Raw genomic sequence first — 18,377 nt, forward strand, 5'->3', positions numbered from 1 at the left:
AGGAAAGACTTTTAGTTCATGAGAGAGTTCGAGTTCATCGATGGTGGATGGACTGGTGACGATTCCGATCGACAACGACAACGTTACGCTACACTAACACTACGAGTAGTAAAACTTCGGTTCCAATTGGTCCTCGTCCCTTCCCCTATCATTATAAATATTTATGAAAACGATACGTTTATACGCGAACGACAAGACCGTCCAAGATTGAAAAAAAACCGGGAGATTTATCGGAACGTGCTCTCGCGCCGACAGCCATTTCTGAAGCTATCATACATCAAGTTGTGCCTCCGCGACGATCCGGATTCTTTCTTTCTCGTTGTGCTTTTCGTGGGACTTCCACTCGTGAAATCCTTCACACTCGATCGCTTTTAATATCAATAATCATATTTATCTTACGATATATTACGGAAACACTTTGATTTTTTTCTTTTCTTTTTTCTTTTTCTTTTTTTTTTTTTTTTTTTTTTATTATTATATCTTTCTTTTTACTATATCCTTTTTTTTCTTTCTTTCTTTCTTTTTTATTTTTAAAAGAGGAAGAAGAAGTAAGATAGGTAGAAAAAAAAACATTGATTTTAAATAACAAATTAATATATAATTTTTACAAATTGTCTCGAATCTTTTTATTATATGCATAATCCATTTTGAATTTGATTTTCTTCCATCCGATTAATTATGATTCTTAATGTTATAAATTTAGAAAAGTTTTAAATTAATAGATAAGAAATTAGATATATGGATATAAGGAAAACAAAGTTATTAATGTAGAATTCGTGTTACGATTAATTAGCAATTCGATTATATGTAAATGAATTTTATATATGATAATATCTGTTCAAACATACGATATGTGCAAATCCTAGATATACATAGTTTGAAATACTTGATGTAATATTTCGAGTATCGAATTTTTCGCCATCTGATGAGAAAATACCTAAACTAATTTTAGTGGCGCATTCTCAATAAGTAACGCTTGCTTATGGGTACCTGAGAAGATATATATATATATATATATATATATGCACACGATGTATGATATAATACGTAAGAAGTAGATCATATATTTTCTCGAGTAATAAATATTGAGCAATTTAAAAAAATCAAAACCATTTAACTTACAGATCGTATATAAATATGTATATAAATGATAAGAAATTAATTGGAAAAATTCTGTGATATAATTTATCGATTGTCACTATTGTTTTTTAATGTTAATTCGTATGGTTCTCCGTTAGATGGCACTGAATATCCAATAATCGATAAACAGATACCTGCAAGAAGGATTACCTACACATAAAAAAAGTTTTATTAAAAATCTGATATATACTCCCTACTTCTAAAAACTGTTCACAAGTGCTTTCTAAAAGAGAGTTTATCGTTACGTCATTAATAACGTCATATGTTGGAGGAATAAATACGATCTACGTATTGAAAACTTCACGATTCTCTGGTAAAACATATATAATAAATTAGACTTCTGAAATTATTATTATACGTTAGACGATAGACCACATACGTGATAGATATTTAACTTTACTTGCGAGTACATCATGCTAGCATTACAAGTATACGCGTTACTATAGCCATGTGTAAGCATGGAAATACATGATACACAAGGTGACGTTGTACACCTACCATTTTCAGAAATGAAGTACGACTTGAATGTGTGTACGGCATACAAACGAATTTGAACTAATATTTATTGATTAAAGTTTAATGCGATAAGGAACCACATTCACACAATGCGATTAGCATTAACATATATAGGTGGTAAAATTGAAAATTGCATAAATGTAAGAAGTAGCGTTATAAATTATGAAAATGAAATTTTTCATTCTAATCTCGAGACTATCCTGAAATCAGCTGTTACAAGCAGACGATAAGCAGGTAACGAATTATTATTTTTTTTTTTTAATATATCAAATGAAATATTTATCAATTATTAATATTATTTCTTAATGTTTATGCTTTATAATAGTTCATCGTTGTTAATATTTTTCTTTTTATCCATTACGGATAATTCTCAATTATATTCGTAAGAATATAATAATTGATTTGTAATATTGTAAGATTTCACACACACATATATATATATATATATATATATATATATATATATGTATATATGTATATGTATATATAATGAGAGTTTGTTTAATATTAGGTGTATTATATCTTGTTTATTTAGGATATGGAAATTAGTGAAACAGATGTACAGATAACAAATCGTCCTATTGACTTTATTTCGGTATATGTCAAGGAAGAAAATGATGAATGTGAAACTGAATTTAATGACGTCGAAATTATTGCTGCAGCACAGCATTTTTGTTCGATCGAAATAAAAGAAACCAAAGGTTATGATAAAAATTATAAACAGAGAGAGTTTAATATTGATAATGATAATAATTGGGAAAATAGAAAAAATATAGAATCAACCAATTCTAATACGGATGCTATGCAATCTAGCGAAGCTTGTAATATTGGTAGCATTTTAACAGACTCCATTTGTCTGGATACATTAGATTCAGACACTACAAATGATCAGATCAAAAAACAAATTAATCAGTCTTCTGAAGTATTTGAATCCCAATCAGAGGACACAGAAACAAATTATAATATATCAAATGTCGCTACGTCAAATCAATTTTTAGACAGTTTGAGTCTTGATATAAAAAAGGAAAATAAACAATCAAGTCATAAACCTGATTCTGATGGAATCTATATGACAGAATGGTTGTGCGATGTAAATGGTGATACGAATTTACGATTGAAGGTTTTGAAGAATGATAAACAAGAAGTACAAATTCCCACTGACATTGAAGCTACAATAACACCCATAGCCATATGTAAGGATCAAACGTTGGATCACGGTGGTAATTTGACGAAAGAAGAAACAAAGAAATATAATACAACGAAAAAAAGAACAAAATTAAAATCATCTACGTTGAATGATTACGAGGAAAGATTGAGGAAAAAAGCTGAATGCATGAGAGAAAAACGAAGAAAATTGTATGAAAATGAAAGTGAGGAGCAAAGAGTACAAAGACTTGCAAGAGAAGCTGCCAAAAGACGAGAAATGAGAATGTATTACGAAACGCCAGAACAAAGAAGAAAACGGCTTGATGCTGAGGCAGCAAGAAAGAGACAATATAGATTGTATAACGAAACGCCAGATGATAGAAGAAAACGATTAGATCGCGAAGCAGAAAGAAGAAGAATCAAACGTCTTTCTTTATATGCCAGTGAATCACCGGAACAACGTAGAGAAAGATTAAATAGAGAATCTGCTAAAAGGAGGGAGGCAAGATTAAATCAATATGCAAAGGAAACGGAGGAAGAAAGGAAAGAAAGATTACGGAAGGATGCTTTAAGAGCCAGAGAAATAAGATTCACAAGATCTGCAGTAGAAACTGAAGAGGAACGCAGACGAAGGTTAGTAAAAGATGCTCTTAGAAAGAGAGAGGTAAGAATGCATGGAAATCATTCGGTAAACAGCGGTTTTACAGAACTTCAAACCGTTCGTAATTTTGAAGAATTAAACAATGCACAGATAAAGAATAATCCAGATAATCAAATAGGAGGTCATTATCTTAGTAACTGGATGATGTGGTTTCAAAATACACTAGCTCAACCTGTACATATTGGAGAACAAATATTTGAATCACGTCCACAAAATAGTGGATAAATAGATTTTTCTCTATATTACTTTTTACTGACCAAATAAATTCGATACTATTGTAGACAATGATAGACAGATAATAATAACTGGAATAAGTGTGCTTTTTCCATACTTCTCATGCCATTTCAAAAGATAGTAATCAGACTGTTTTCTCATGTTTTGTTTGCATTAAAGAGTATTTTAATCCATTTCAGTTGGAACAGTATTATCACTGATCTACCAAACTAGAAATGACTGTACAAGACTTATTAGTAATAATATTTTATAGAATGTAAATATATTATATAATTTAGAATGAATTATGATTTTCAATTTTTAAGCTTTGTTAATTTATGTAAATATATTGAACTTCCAAATTAAATTAACATTTAAATATTTATGAATGTCAAGGGATTTTAAATGAATACATTAAAAAGAAACAAATACTATTATTGTCTATTGGCCTTCATAAAATGTTTATTAATTTATCAATCAATAATTTGAACAATAAATTATATAATTTTTAATCTTAAGCAACACATATCATGCATCCAAAAATATATTGATTAAAATATAAAATTAGATACTGCTTTGTAATAAATGTTTGTTAAAATATATATTGTAAATAATTAAAAACAAATTATTCTTGCCAGTGCCTTTTGTTCACTATTATTTATCCAAATCATTTGATTGTTATGAATGCTTTTTTATCATATATCTGCGTTAGTATTAATCTATAATTCTGCAAAATTTCGTAAATGGTATACGGATATATACAGATATTATGTACTTTTTACAATCCATTTATAATAAATAAAAAGAATTGTGATTAGAGATCTATGTGTTATTCATTTTGCCCTTTTCCTTCTTCCTTGATCTAAATTATTTAACTATATACGTAATATTATTTTTATTATTATAATACTTTAATAATGAATACGTTAATATGTTGATTTCTGTAATAAAATAATTATTTTTGATAACAGTGTATCTTATATATTCATTATTCATACAAAACGGAAGTCCTATATCCACCATCTTAATAAGCTACTTCTTTTATTGCTATTACTGTTTAAAAATTTTTCCCAATTTTTATTTAAATTCTATTTATAGTTGGACTAATTTGTACAAACTATATTATATATGATTTAATTATTATCGTTCCTTTCATTTATATATTTATTTTAAAATTCATAAACTATAATAATCGATATATTTTATATTTGACGTAAACGAAACCACCATTGTTAAGGTAGTCTCGTTTCGAAGCACGTGTGCATCTAACCTCAAAATATAAAGCATGTATTATCCGTACAAATAAAATAACATTTATTATATGACGTATTTGTATAAACCTTGAATTGATATACAATCAGTATTGATACTATAAAAATACAAAATGAATGAAAAAATGGGCTTAACGAAACAATATTTAAGATACGTTCCATCTGGTAATGTAAATATAATTGTAAGTCCCCGGTGCAATGTGATTTTTGTAACGTTACAAGGACAAGAGGGTAGATTCGTAGCAGTGGGAGCATGCGAACATGTAATTATTTGGGATCTGAGATTAGGTGAGAAAGTACAAGTTTTAACTGGAGAAAAAATAATTGTTACACGTTTAGCTGCTTCACCTAATAAAGAACACATTGCTGTTGGTTATGCGGATGGTACTGTTAAGATATTTGATCTTAAATCTGGAGAAAATGTTAGTATATTTGTTGGGCATCGTTCTGAAGTTACATCCTTATCATATGATAATTTAGGCCACAGATTAGCATCTGGATCTAAGGTAATACAGAAGAAGCAACAAATTATATTCATATTTATATATCATGCATCCCATTTTTATAAATATTGATACTCACTATTCTTTCAGGATACAGACATAATAATTTGGGACATAGTAGCAGAAACAGGGATATGTCGGCTAGCAGGACATAAAGATGTAATAACTAAAATTGTATTTATGTCTGAACATAATATAATTATTAGCGCCAGTAAAGATACATTAGTAAAATTTTGGGATTTAGATACAGAACATAATTTCAGAACTCTCGTAGGTCATAGATCAGAGGTATATATTGATTATACTTTAATTAAATTAACAATTAAAATACCAGTAATAAATATATAATAAAAAAATGTTTCCTTTATTGTCAACATTAAGGTCTGGAGTCTTACATTAGCAAAAAATGATCAATATCTAATTACTGGATGTAATGATAATGAATTACATGTATGGAAGATCTGTTTTATTGATACACAAAATACTGAATATGATATTAATTTAAGTACTTTGAATATTGACGAGGACGAAACCACAGATATGGTATGTTTATACAATTTTCTTTTATAAAAAATAAATGAATCTATATATAAATATATAATTTAATATTTAAATATACAAATTTGTAGCAAAAATATCCATTGAGATGTGGAAAAGTTGGAAGTATTTTAAGAAGTAGTAAAGGAAGAATTGTCTCTCTTGAAGTTGATCCATCAAAGACAATAATTGGTTGTCATGGAGTAGACAATACAATAGAATTATTTCATTTTTTACAAGACAGTAAAGTAAAAGAAAAAGTAACGAAAAGACTGAAAAAAGAAAGGAAGAAAGCAAATAGGTATGTTTTTAAAAACTGAAAAATGATCATATTAAACTATTAAATTAAAAATAACAACAAATATTTTTTCTATAGGAATAAGAATGATGTAAATACTAATAATCTTAATATACCAACTTTAAAGGATGAAATCAAACGTTTGCCTTCTATTAAAGTTTCAAATAAAGCTAAAGGATTAGATATGATTATGGGTAAAGGTGGTGAACTCAGGGTAAATTTTATAATTAATATTATATAATTATTTAACTTATTTCTCTACTCTTCTTCAGTATTTTAAGAAATTACTAATCATGATATATGTTTGTTATAGGTTTGTATTGGAATCGATAATAATTCTATTGATTTATATTCTTTACTTATAGAAGAAAAAGATGCTGAAGTAAAATGTTTACGTTCTATAGCAGCTCATGGACATCGTACCAATGTTCGAGTTGTCTGCTTTAGTTCTGATAATTTAGCATTTGCCACAGCAAGTGGTGATTCTGTTAAATTATGGAATAGGTGCTATATTTTATATATACATATATATATATATATTTATTTATTTATTTATTTATTTTTACATATAGTACCATTTTATATATATTTTAATTTAATTTAAATTTATTTATTGTATATTTTTTAGACCTTCTTTGGCATGTTTGCGTACTGTAGAATGTGGATATGCTTTAACAGCCACTTTTGTACCTGGTGATCGACATTTGATAGTAGGATTAAAAGATGGTAAAATGCTAATCATTGACATTGCATCTGGTGATATCTTAGAAGAAGTACCAGCTCATACTAAAGAACTTTGGAGTGTGACTTTATTTCCTGATTTGGTAAATAATAATAATAATAATAATAATAAAGAATTCATTTATCTTTATTGATAAAGATAACTTAATTAGATATTAATTTTATACATAGAAAGGAATTGCGAGTGGTGGTGGTGATCAAACAGTAAAGTTTTGGAATTTTGAACTTATTCATGATCCTGATAGTAAAATAAAAGCAAAAGTTTTATCAGTACTACATACAAGAACTCTTAAATTAGAGGAGTGTGTATTGTGCGTTAGGATAAGTCCGAATAATAGATTTGTAGCAGTTTCTTTATTGGATTCCACTGTGAAAATATTTTTTTTGGATACGTTCAAGGTAATTAATAACAAAAATATTAATGACAATAATATTAATTAAAATGATATATTTACATAATTGATTCCAGTTTTTCGTATCTCTTTATGGACATAAGCTACCAGTTTTATGTATGGATATATCTAGTGATTCTACTCTCATAGCAACAGGTTCTACTGATCGTAATATTAAAATTTGGGGTTTGGACTTTGGAGATTGTCATAAATCAATATTTGCTCATGATGATTCCGTGACAGGACTTTCATTTGTTCCTGGCACTCATTACATTTTTACGTGTGGCAAAGATGGTAAAGTTAAACAATGGGATGCTGACATATATCGAAAAATTGTGACTTTACAAGTAATATATAATAAATTATTAAGTTTTACATGTAGATTAGAAAATAAATAAATATATATATATATATATATACAAATTATTAAAAATTTATACAAATAATTAATTAGGGACACTCTGGTGAAGCTTGGAATTGTACTATATCACCAAATGGCGTTTATGTTGTATCTTGTGGATCAGATAAAGTAGTAAGATTGTATGAAAAAACTGCTGAACCTTTGGTACTAGAAGATGAGGCAGAAGAAGAAAGAGAACGTGCAGAAAATGAATTGATTACTGGAGAAACTTCGGCTGTACAAGGACAAAAGCAACAATTATTACCTTCAAGGAAAACTGTGAACAGTGAGAAAGGAGTAAGTAATTTATTATATCTTAAAAATATAGTAGTATCATTTTCATTGTTCATATATTATAACTATTTATTTTTTATTTAGGCAGAGTTAATTCTCGAATGCTTAGAAATATCAAAAGCTTATGATGAAGAATTATCTAAAGTTAAAAATTCTAACATTCTACCGGTATTGCCACTATTGATGCAAGCTTATAATAGTAGAACAAGTGAAGAATTTTTCTTAGAAACTATAAAACGCGTTAGAGCAAGGTAAAATTACGATAAATAAATTTTAAAATTTTAATAGCGATTTATTAAATCGGATGTTTTCTTTTTTTAGTGATTTAGAAGAAACTTTATTATTGCTCCCATATTCTGCTGCTTGTGAAATTTTAGAAATGCTTCCCAGATTATTGAAAAGTAATTTTCACACAGAATTATTAACTAGATTAACAATTTGTTTAATACAAGCTCATCATGGACCCATTATGTCAAATCAAAATCTATTATTGACATTAGAAACAATAAAACCACTCATCTTCGATAAAATATCTACATTAAGGGTAATAATATATTCATCCAAAATTATTCAAATTTTAAACAAATTGGCAAATACAAAGATAATATTTTTTTCAGGATATCGTTGGATATAATTTACACTGCATGTTGTACGTACAACGTAATCTAGAAGAAAAAGAAGGTGTACAACTGTTTAAAGATGCTACTCAAAAGAAAGGACAAAGAAATAGAATTAGAAAAAATAAGCAAAAAGCTTTAAAAAGAGCCATTATGGCTTTATAATGTAATTATAAATGATGATGTTTTTTGTATATACATTAAAATAATAAAATTTTTAAATAAGAAAAGATATAAATTAAAATGTCCCTGAGATAATATATTTGTATATAAGTATTAGGTTGGAAATTATGAAACCGGCTTTTTTGTTTAGTTTTTTTATTTTCATTCAACGCCCATTTCATAGTTTCCAACCTAATAGTTATACTTTTGATACTAGGTGGCACTAATGTTCAAATATTTAGTACAAAATTCGGCCACTTGTCATTAATCAACATAACCTTTATTTGTTTCAGTTTATTTCAATCGTATTTATAATATTGATATGGGATTTGTACGTTGTGTAATAAAGCATATTTTTTAATAACAATTGAAATAGAATATATTTTTTGTTTTTTGTTTTTTTTTTTTTTTCTGAAATTAAGAGGAAATATCAATTATCTTTTACATTAAAAGGTGTGTACATGTTTATTTTTACATAACCTAAAATTTAAGTATATTGTTAATAAAGGCGATGCGCTTTTAACTTATATTTATTGTTTCAAGAAAGCTTGTTAATAAATGGTAATGGAAGATTTTATACCAACCAAAGTTTCGAAAGTAAAAAAAGATGCAGTTAAAGATTTTTTTTCGGCTACTTACATAGCTCCAAAGAAAGCATCGAAATCGTCGAATGATATCGATAAAAAAGATGAAGTAGACGTAGAGACTGATAATAGGGACGAGTTTTCTGATGCAAAAGGTAATTCGCAGCTAGATCGAAGGAAACAACAAGAATTGGAAATGAAAAAGGCTAGATACGATGTTATCAAGTTTGGTATATCCGGTTTCGAAAGTTCTAAGGCCAAAGAAGCAAAAGTAGAACTAGCAATAAGATTAGGTGCAAAACCTCCAAAAAATAAAAGTTTAAATTATAAAGTTTTGAAAGATGAAAGGAAAAAAGAAGCTGAAGCAGCAAAAAACAAAGAACCGATATCAGGACTTAGTAAAAGTTTAATGAAACATAAAAGTAGGACAAAACAAAAGAAAAATTCGGGTATTTTAGGAATGTATGGAAAAGTACACAAAGATGCACTTGTTAAAAATAAGAAGTAGATTTATAACCATAAACATTTAAAATATCTTTTGTTAACTCATCGTTGTCATTATAACATCAATCATCTATGTCTAACAACGTCCTCTATATATTGTATATTATGTAAGAAGAATAACGAGTAATAAAATAATATTTTTATGTATGTTCTTGGATCAATCCAAGAAAACTTCGAGCATCGATAAAACGGTATTTTTGTTTCTGTACGTACATTAAAAATATATTCTCACATGTACATTTTAAATATGCCACAGTGGAATGATAAAATCTTTAAAAAATCATTTTCGATGTTTTATATTGGAATCAATCGAAAGCAGCTGCGGTTGGCGCCACCTCTAATAACATTTGAAGAAAAGCATTTACTCCTTCTGAAATAACAATTAACGACAAAAATTTTAATATCAATTAGAATCATATAATTTATTTGTCAAAATGTTTAGGCAAAAATATTTTATCCTTATAGATATAGATACAAAAATATAATTATATTAGAAAATCATTCACTCACCCATAAATTTCGGCACGTAACCATATTTCACAAAAGGTAGATAAACAAACATGCCTGCGAAAATAAATCCGGTTGCATATAAGTACTCGATTTGAGGCTTGTCGATGATGGGTGCCACTATCAGGTACGCAGAGATTACAAGTACAAGTGCGGGTATGATCAAGGGACATTTGTAAGGTCTTGGATGATTTGGTCTTGTTCTTCGCATCACCAACAAAGCTAACATCGATCCACCATAGAAAATCCAAGCGGTAAAGGAAAAGAAATCAATTAAGGAATCTATATTTCCAGAAACGACCATTGCACCTGTACAAAGTGGATTAGCATATGCGATTGTATTTGGTTCTTGATATTTTTAATACTAATTTTTATGATGTATCGTTATACCTGCAACGATAGAATGAAATATAAGGCCTGGCGCAGGCGTAAAACGGCGTACATGTACATAACTTAAGCAATCGAGCAAGTGTCCCTCTCTGGATGCAGCAAAACAAAGTCTACCTGCCGCAAAAAGAGTTCCATTGGCGGAACCAAAAGTACTAATAGCAACCGATAAAGGCATAAGCCATGCCATTACGCCGAGTATCCGATTCCCAAATGTCTGAAGAGGGAAAAAAGACGAATGACATTTGTAAATAATTAATAAAAAACATTAATAAAAATAATAGGTACAAATGGGTCATTCATCTTACCACAGCAACAGCCTCGCTTTCAATCATCTCCGAAGGCGACATAACCGCCAAATAAGAAATATTAATCAGCGCGTAACAAAGCGTAACAAGAGGTATCCCAATCATAATAGACCTTGGTAGATTCTTCGATGGATCCTTGATTTCCTCCGTAACGTAATTCAAATTATTCCAGCCGTCGTAGGCCCATAGACCCGTATAAAAAGCGGTAGCGAGTCTACCAAAGTTAACGTTACTACCGTCCATGGTATCTAAGGCTCCTTTCAGGTGTTGCGTGTTTCCCTGTATCAACTTGTACGCACCGCCGACGATAACTACAAGTATAGCAATGAGTTTCGCTGCGGTGAAAGCATTTTGTACTCCGGTTGCCAGATTAACGCTGTAACAATTCACCAGAAGTATAAGAACGATCGCAAGGAGAGCGACCAGCTTGACCACCTCGTCGGGAGGATCGCAGTCCGCTACGAAAGCTTCAACGACGTATTGGGCGAAGGAGAGACAGATTATCGCCATTTGCGATGGTTTCAATACCAGGGTAGAAACCCAGGAGAAAAGGAAAGCCGGTGGTGCACCAAAGGCGTCCATGAAATAAGCGTATTCTGCGCCGCTGCTGGTGTTCATCGTGCCAAGCTCCGCATAAGCGAGTGCACCGCACAAGCTCAAAAGCCCACAGGCCGTCCATACGAAGAAGCTAACTCCGACGCTGCCGGTTCGAACTAGGAGGCCCGATGGCGAAACGAATATCCCTGATCCGATCATGGTGCCAACGATTAAAGCCACCCCACTGACGAGTCCCACCCGTCTCTTGAGGTGAACAGCGTGGTTCGCCTCTGGGTCCGTCCCCTCCAACCCTCCGCTCCCTCCACCCCCGTCTTCGTCATCCCCCACACCTCCAGATTCGCCTTGTTGCTCTTCTTGGCGCCTCCGCCTTTGTTGTTGTTGTTGTTGATGTTGCGGTAACGACGATGATTTAACCCCTTCCCACCCACTACCGCCACTACCGTTGCTGTTGCTACTCCGAGCAATCCGTGATATGAGCGTCGTTTCACCTGGGCTTCCCAACCATTGAAGTTGTTGCTGTTGTTGCTGTGCCTGACTGCCGTTGTTCGTCTGCGGGTCATGTCCAACGGTAGCTGGAATACACAATTTTTCTTTTTCGTTTTTTTTTTCCTTTCCCTTTCTCTTCTATTTTCTCTTTCATTTTTCATCAGTACCGATTATTATTATTATTTTTTTTTTTTTTTTTAATTTTTCTTTCTTTATTTTGAACCATTTTAAATTCTAAACCATTTCATATTTATCATGTATATCCATATACATGATAAATACAATATGATATCATTTATTCATTCAAAAATTTTTTTTTATCCAAAATTAAAATCGTAATACAATCAATACCAATTATTCAAGTTACATGATTCATTCTGTATAAACGACAACAAAAGTCGATAGGAAATAACAATATTATATCATAGATCGCAGATTCTACCGATGATATTCCTCTTTACAGGAAATAACGTATTAAGCGAAACACGAGAATTCCAGCTAAACCGTTTCCTAAGTTTAGAGTCACCGAGAATGAACCACGTGATCAAACTTCGTGCATAATTTCTACGGCGACGTTATACCACTAGTCTTGAAATACGATTATATTCTTTATACAGTGTATCAAATCAAGAGAACCAAATGAAAATGTATTCTTTATTGAATGAATTCTTCCCGTCAAAATATTATTTTAAGAAGATTTCCAGTATGTCAATTGACAAATACAATACAACTTTTTTAACAGGTGTCACGAATGATATTTATACACTATTGTATAAAATAAGCTCATAAAAGATATATTTATAATCTCTAATTAAATTTAATCCAATAATTATAATCAAATTAAAAGAATAATTATTATTTATGCTTTTATAATGAATTACTCAAAACTCGGAGGTGCTCGTCAAGGAACGTGGCCGTTTTGTGTCGCATCCCTTTGCCGACTGGCTGAGGTAGCGTTTCTTCAAAGCCGTGAAGGAGCGAGGGAATCGCGTCATTAAATGAAATGGTGCGTATATTTGCGTTTGTGCAGCACGTGACAAGGTATATGTTATTATATTTATTGTTATAGAATATACGTCGTAACCATTATAGTTTATATGGCCGACAGCCAAAATTCCTTGCTTGCAAGACTATCTCGATTTCTTTTTCGACCAATGATCACGAGACACTCTTATATTTAATATATAGATTTATATCTTTAATAAATTTAAATATTTGATCCCATATAATTTTTATCCATATAATTTCTATTATGTATGTTAATATAAAAAAATGTTTTCAATGTGAACAAACTAAGTTTAACGATATTGATTTATTGATCTATCATTTATCGAAGTAAATTCTTTATCTGAGATCACATTTAAAGGTCGTCTTGCTCAAAACAAAGACATAATATTAAGAAATATAATTGAAAGCACAATTAGGACACCTGGTTGAAATGAAATCGACGATACTCGACATTCTTTTTCAATTTCTCTCTCTCTCTCTCTTTCTCTCTTTTTATTTATGAAATTTCCATATGAAATTATAAATCGCTAATTCAAATTTTTATTATTGTCATCGATTCAAATCTCCAAAGATACCAAGCATAAAAATTTAAAAATAGCACGTCGTGTCGTGATTCGCGGAACATATGCGTTATGTTATCACCGACACATTTCAAACGAAATACATTTCTGTTGCTTTTAAGAGAGTGATGACGTAAGCGATCACCTTTAAACCATCTCTTTCGAGTAATACGGAGTCAATATTTAAGAATTTGCTAACATGGTAAATATTTCGATGTGTTCACAATATTTGTCAGGATTTCATTATCGTTGAAGTGGACGTATGGAAAAATTTTAAATAAGTTTTTTTTCTTTCTTTTTTTTTTTTTTTTTCTTTTTTCTCTCTCTCGATATAAATCTTTTCAAAATATGTATAAAGGTAATAACGTCGATTAATTTTCATCCGAATTAATTATTAATAATGATAGATATTTTTTATCGTTTAACCAATCTCATTATTCTCCGAGCAAAAAAATAATGCGATATCCTAGATTACATAGGAGGCTCTAAAAATCGATAAAAATTCTCATAGCTCATTCGATTGTACAGAGGAAAATAAAAAATACCACACACACATATATATATATATATATACCTGGTATATTCAAAACAAACTGACAAAGAAAGATGATGATCGGTTACGTGCTTTTCGTATCCTCGAAATAAAAAAAACTTATTCTACAAGCACTTACTATACAACGTTCAGCGCATCATTCTGTTCAATAACTTACCTGATGAACGAACGTAGGGGAAAATATACATTCTTCTATATTTAAGTTTAAACAAGAAATAGACTAGGAATAGAATCCAGAACTATACTTCTCTGCATTCTTTAGAGCATTAAAGATAATCCTAACTTCTAATAATATTATCATGAGTTTTTGTTATGGAAAACTTATCTTAATAATAATACAAAAAAAAAAGAAAAAACCAAACAAAACAGTCACTTTAACACAAGGATAATTGGACAATTCAACATTTAATTTTTATTAAAAGAAAAAAAAAAAAAAAATAAATAAATAAATAAATAAATAAAATAAAATAAATAAAAGAAAGTAAACGTTTTCAAAAGAGAAAAGTGCTATACATGGTAACGTGATCGGTCATATGATAAAGACAGATAATTGAATGATAAAACTTAATACGAATACGAAGCGTCAACGAGTTAAATGATGATAATCGCTATAACAGGAGAGAAGAAACGAATATATGAGCATGAAAAGACGTACAGGCATCTCTAAATCCCATTAAAACTCATTGCCGCAAAAGCATATCAATGAATCAATTGCAGTTAATTCTCAGTGCTCGTGAGGGTCTACCTAATGTCGCGTAGACATAAAGAAAATGTACTTTGTAGAGCAAGGTTAAAATGAGACGTAGAAGAAAAAAGAAAAGAAACGAAAAAAAGAAAAAAAGGAAAAAAGAAAACAAAAGATAATGATAATAATAATAATAATAACGTGATAATCTATTCTTTAGAATTCTTCGAAATGCTTCCTCCTTTGCACATAATTATGAAATGAAATAAAATGCGAACTGTCTTTGCATATTTAAAACTGCTTCGCAGAAGGAAAAAAGAAGAAGAAGAAGAAGAAGAAGAAATACGAAAAAAATTATATCCACTTGTATATACATGAAAAATGGATACGATTTTGCATCAATTTCCCCCTCTCCCCCTCCCCACCAGTTTACATAATCTTTCATCTAATGACATTGAGACAGAATTGTCAATAATTGAAAGAAATGAAAAGATTCACACGATAATTATTGTGACATAAAAAGCGACTCACTTAAAACCGTAAGCAATATAAATACGTAAGACGTGAAGTTAGTCTTCGTTGAAACATTTAAACAGGCCGGAATGTGGTTGTGATGAGAATGACCAGTATAGATTCGCGTCTAAAGAATAATCAGCTTAAACGATAGGTCGAAGCCTTTTCGATCAGTTTATATACATGCATCAAAGATTTCTCCGATCTATTTGTAGACAATTCACGTGCTATCTATCATCGGAAGAAGCTTTTAAGGACTCGTTGACGTTCCTTCGTGAAAAACGATATCTAATCGTCGTTTATCGATTATTTCTTTATCGCTATTTCTGATTGGCGGAACGACGGTGTTAAATATCTCTCTCTCTCTCTCTCTCTCATAGTGTCACCCGAGAACCTCCTACTCTATTCCGAGTATGCAAAAAGATAAATAAGAGAAGAAGATAGAGAGAAAGAACGATGAGGATATTTTCGAAACGTGCCACTGCTATACTCATGTTCCAGAAGTACGAGGAGTTTCTGGTTTCACGCTATGACGCAATCATCGTAAGCTTTTGCGAACGGTGCTTACACACATTACATAACCTCTACCGAGCTTCGGTTAATAAATGAAAGAAATTTAACGAGGATATTCGTACAGCACTTAAGGAGAAAAAAAGGTTTTCCCTCCCCCCCCCCTCTCTCTCTCTCTCTCTGAAAACATTAATTGATTCGAACCGACAATTTTATCGGACTCATTATCACATGATTCAGACTTTATCATTATACTTTTTTTTCTTTTTTTTTTTTTACGCTTCAGTCTTATCAAATTGAATAAGTGGGCTAACCCCACCGATCGATTATCGATCAATACTCAAAAGATAAACTTATGCATCATATGCGTCGTTTATCATCGCGTGACGTAATCCTTATTAAATTTTTTTTCCTCAATTACATTTGAATTTCGCGCCATTAAATGAAACGTCCATTCTATAAATTCAAATCTTAGGAATGAATCTTCTGGATGAGTTTTACGTTTTCATAAAGTATAATAAGTACGGGAAATAATACTTTCGTAATAAAGAAATCGTAACCTCTAAACCTGTTTTCAAATACTCATTACATAGGGAATAACAATAGCTCCCCGGCATGTTGCCTATGACAATTATAATTAGCCCGCCAAGGCAAACCAATAGGAAAAGACTACGACGTATATCTTGGCATACACGTGGTTTTAAATGTCCCGATGACCAAACCAAATCATTTCTCCGTAACGGCTAATAAATTTCTTTCTTAGAATAAAAACTAGTAAGATTATATCATTAGAACATTACATCATAGATATTCTTTAAACGATACAAGTAAATATTAAAAATCCATCGGATAAATGTTCTTAGATTATTTAAGAGGGATAAAAATAAAGAGTGGGATGGGAGGGAAGAGTGGGGGATGAGGAGGGAGTAAGTATCGCAATAATCGCGGGGAAAGATATTTCAATTTTCTTTCGAAGTTTGAAATATCTCAGTTTAGAATTTAATTAATTGATTAATTAATTAATTGCTCGATGAATGATCTGATACAATTTAAAAAGAAGAAAAGCGCGCGAATCTTTTCTGAATCAATTTATGTCTCATTGACCGTCGCGAAGGATCAAAGAGGGTGGTAAGACAGTTTTATAAGTAAGAGCTGTTAGCTCGAAAGAAGTGGGCGGGCATAAGGATCTATTCTTACCTCGTTTGAAGGGCGCGACATGCATGACTTCAGGAGGGACCGATTAAAAGGGCGGACCGTGAGACCGCCTCTCATGACACTACGCCGACTTTTCGGTGCAACCAGTTGGTCTTTTGCCTCCCCCGCTTTGCTACCGATGTCAATGCCTTCTAAAATCTCGCACTGTGTTGCCCCTTCCGAGTAATGCGCGGCCCTTGCTATTTGTGCGAAGCACGATTTTCTCTCTATCTCTCTCTCTCTCTCTCCCTCTTTTTCTCTGTCTCTCTCTCCCTTTCTCTCTTTCTCTCTTCTTGACAAACCTTATGCTCTCTCTCTCTCTCTCTCTCTCTCTCTCTCTTTCTTTCTTTCTCTTTCTATCTTTTCTTGACAAGCCTTATGCTCTCTCTCTCTCTTTCTCTCTCTTTCTCTCTCTTTCTCTCTCGCTTGCTCTCTCTTACTATCTCTATCTCTTTCAACTCTAGCCCTTTTACCCTTCGAAAATCGAGCTCTTTTGATAATCTTGAATATAAATTCTTTCTTTTTATACTTCTCTTTCTTTCAAACTTTCTACCTTCGTCGAAGTTCAACCTCTAGTTTAAGGATAATAATATTTAATTTTCGTTGCGTCGTCGTATTACATGCGATCCGCGTCTAGCGAGCTTTCGCGCTCAACTGGGCGTTCGCAATACGAAGGAGGATGAGAACAATGTGGTGGAACGATGAAGGGCGATCGGTGCACGAATAGGACAGAGAGGAAAGTAGTATTCGTACGACAAGAGAGACCGAATAACCGGCGTCGGCGCTTCGAGTCGCTCGATATCCATCCACTGTCATTGGACTCTTTCTAACGGGTAGCCATGAAACTACGAATTACATACATTCTGTTTGCATCATTCTGTTTAATCCCTCGTTCTTTTTTCCTTTTTTTTTTTTCTTTTTTTTCTTTTATTTTATTTTCTTCGATCGAAGAAATTTCGAGGAAATCCCAACGATCGTAGATATAAACGTTTTTTTTTTTTTTTTTCTTTTTTTCGAATCATCGAGATAACACCGATAAATATTTGTTTCGTTATCATTAGCGATAAGTTATTTAAGTCCCCCGTAAAAATGATTATAATTATATTGGCGATTTAATTAAACGTGATAA

The 18,377-nt window shown here is 31.2% G+C and overlaps 4 protein-coding genes across 8 annotated transcripts; 3 read left to right on the forward strand and 1 right to left on the reverse strand.

Moving 5' to 3' along the window:
• The first annotated feature begins 1,305 nt into the window (after positions 1-1,305).
• Positions 1,306-4,497, forward strand: LOC124423700 (trichohyalin-like). Of its 3 annotated transcripts, none has more exons than XM_046961746.1 (3): positions 1,306-1,453; positions 1,648-1,890; positions 2,192-4,497. In XM_046961746.1, the coding sequence occupies exon 3, from the start codon at positions 2,195-2,197 to the stop codon at positions 3,686-3,688; it is 1,494 nt and encodes a 497-aa protein (XP_046817702.1). In that variant the 5' UTR covers positions 1,306-1,453; positions 1,648-1,890; positions 2,192-2,194; the 3' UTR covers positions 3,689-4,497. The 3 variants fall into 3 exon arrangements, with proteins under 3 accessions (XP_046817702.1, XP_046817703.1, XP_046817701.1); XM_046961747.1 differs by having other exon boundaries at positions 1,315-1,890; positions 2,192-3,435; positions 3,877-4,497; XM_046961745.1 differs by having other exon boundaries at positions 1,315-1,890.
• Positions 4,498-4,744: 247 nt separating this feature from the next.
• LOC124423649 (WD repeat-containing protein 3) lies at positions 4,745-9,338 on the forward strand. Its single transcript, XM_046961625.1, has 13 exons — positions 4,745-5,453; positions 5,541-5,738; positions 5,832-5,993; positions 6,080-6,288; positions 6,364-6,499; positions 6,599-6,789; positions 6,914-7,109; positions 7,198-7,425; positions 7,496-7,765; positions 7,873-8,115; positions 8,197-8,363; positions 8,434-8,656; positions 8,730-9,338. Exons 1-13 carry the CDS (start codon positions 5,061-5,063, stop codon positions 8,892-8,894), a joined length of 2,781 nt encoding a protein of 926 aa, XP_046817581.1. The 5' UTR covers positions 4,745-5,060; the 3' UTR covers positions 8,895-9,338.
• Positions 8,985-10,168, forward strand: LOC124423658 (uncharacterized protein C1orf131). Of its 2 annotated transcripts, none has more exons than XM_046961640.1 (2): positions 8,985-9,344; positions 9,439-10,168. In XM_046961640.1, exon 2 carries the CDS (start codon positions 9,450-9,452, stop codon positions 9,981-9,983), a length of 534 nt encoding a protein of 177 aa, XP_046817596.1. In that variant the 5' UTR covers positions 8,985-9,344; positions 9,439-9,449; the 3' UTR covers positions 9,984-10,168. The 2 variants fall into 2 exon arrangements, with proteins under 2 accessions (XP_046817596.1, XP_046817595.1); XM_046961639.1 differs by having other exon boundaries at positions 8,986-9,344; positions 9,435-10,168.
• LOC124423650 (b(0,+)-type amino acid transporter 1-like) lies at positions 9,967-18,042 on the reverse strand. Of its 2 annotated transcripts, none has more exons than XM_046961627.1 (5): positions 17,252-18,042; positions 11,182-12,311; positions 10,877-11,090; positions 10,490-10,795; positions 9,967-10,349 (listed from the first exon to the last, which is right to left on the reverse strand). In XM_046961627.1, exons 1-5 carry the CDS (start codon positions 17,274-17,276, stop codon positions 10,285-10,287), a joined length of 1,740 nt encoding a protein of 579 aa, XP_046817583.1. In that variant the 5' UTR covers positions 17,277-18,042; the 3' UTR covers positions 9,967-10,284. The 2 variants fall into 2 exon arrangements, with proteins under 2 accessions (XP_046817583.1, XP_046817582.1); XM_046961626.1 differs by lacking the exon at positions 17,252-18,042 and adding an exon at positions 13,107-13,380.
• Between the last annotated feature and the right edge of the window lie 335 nt (positions 18,043-18,377).

The sequence above is a fragment of the Vespa crabro genome, chromosome 4 (genome assembly GCF_910589235.1).
Source record: "Vespa crabro chromosome 4, iyVesCrab1.2, whole genome shotgun sequence".
Taxonomy (NCBI): domain Eukaryota; kingdom Metazoa; phylum Arthropoda; class Insecta; order Hymenoptera; family Vespidae; genus Vespa; species Vespa crabro.

Excerpts from the sequence above, each read along its gene's own strand:
- LOC124423700 (XM_046961746.1), top strand. The coding sequence starts at position 2,195 with ATGGAAATTAGTGAAACAGATGTACAGATAACAAATCGTCCTATTGAC.
- LOC124423649 (XM_046961625.1), top strand. The coding sequence starts at position 5,061 with ATGAATGAAAAAATGGGCTTAACGAAACAATATTTAAGATACGTTCCA. Across the intron at positions 6,790-6,913 it reads TCTGTTAAATTATGGAATAG|ACCTTCTTTGGCATGTTTGC; the intron begins GTGCTATATTTT and ends TATATTTTTTAG. Across the intron at positions 7,766-7,872 it reads GAAAAATTGTGACTTTACAA|GGACACTCTGGTGAAGCTTG; the intron begins GTAATATATAAT and ends ATAATTAATTAG.
- LOC124423658 (XM_046961640.1), top strand. The coding sequence starts at position 9,450 with ATGGTAATGGAAGATTTTATACCAACCAAAGTTTCGAAAGTAAAAAAA.
- LOC124423650 (XM_046961626.1), bottom strand. The coding sequence starts at position 13,155 with ATGCGACACAAAACGGCCACGTTCCTTGACGAGCACCTCCGAGTTTTG. Across the intron at positions 12,312-13,106 it reads CGAGCACCTCCGAGTTTTGA|CTACCGTTGGACATGACCCG; the intron begins GTAATTCATTAT and ends TGTGTATTCCAG. Across the intron at positions 10,350-10,489 it reads TTACGTGCCGAAATTTATGG|AAGGAGTAAATGCTTTTCTT; the intron begins GTGAGTGAATGA and ends TTGTTATTTCAG.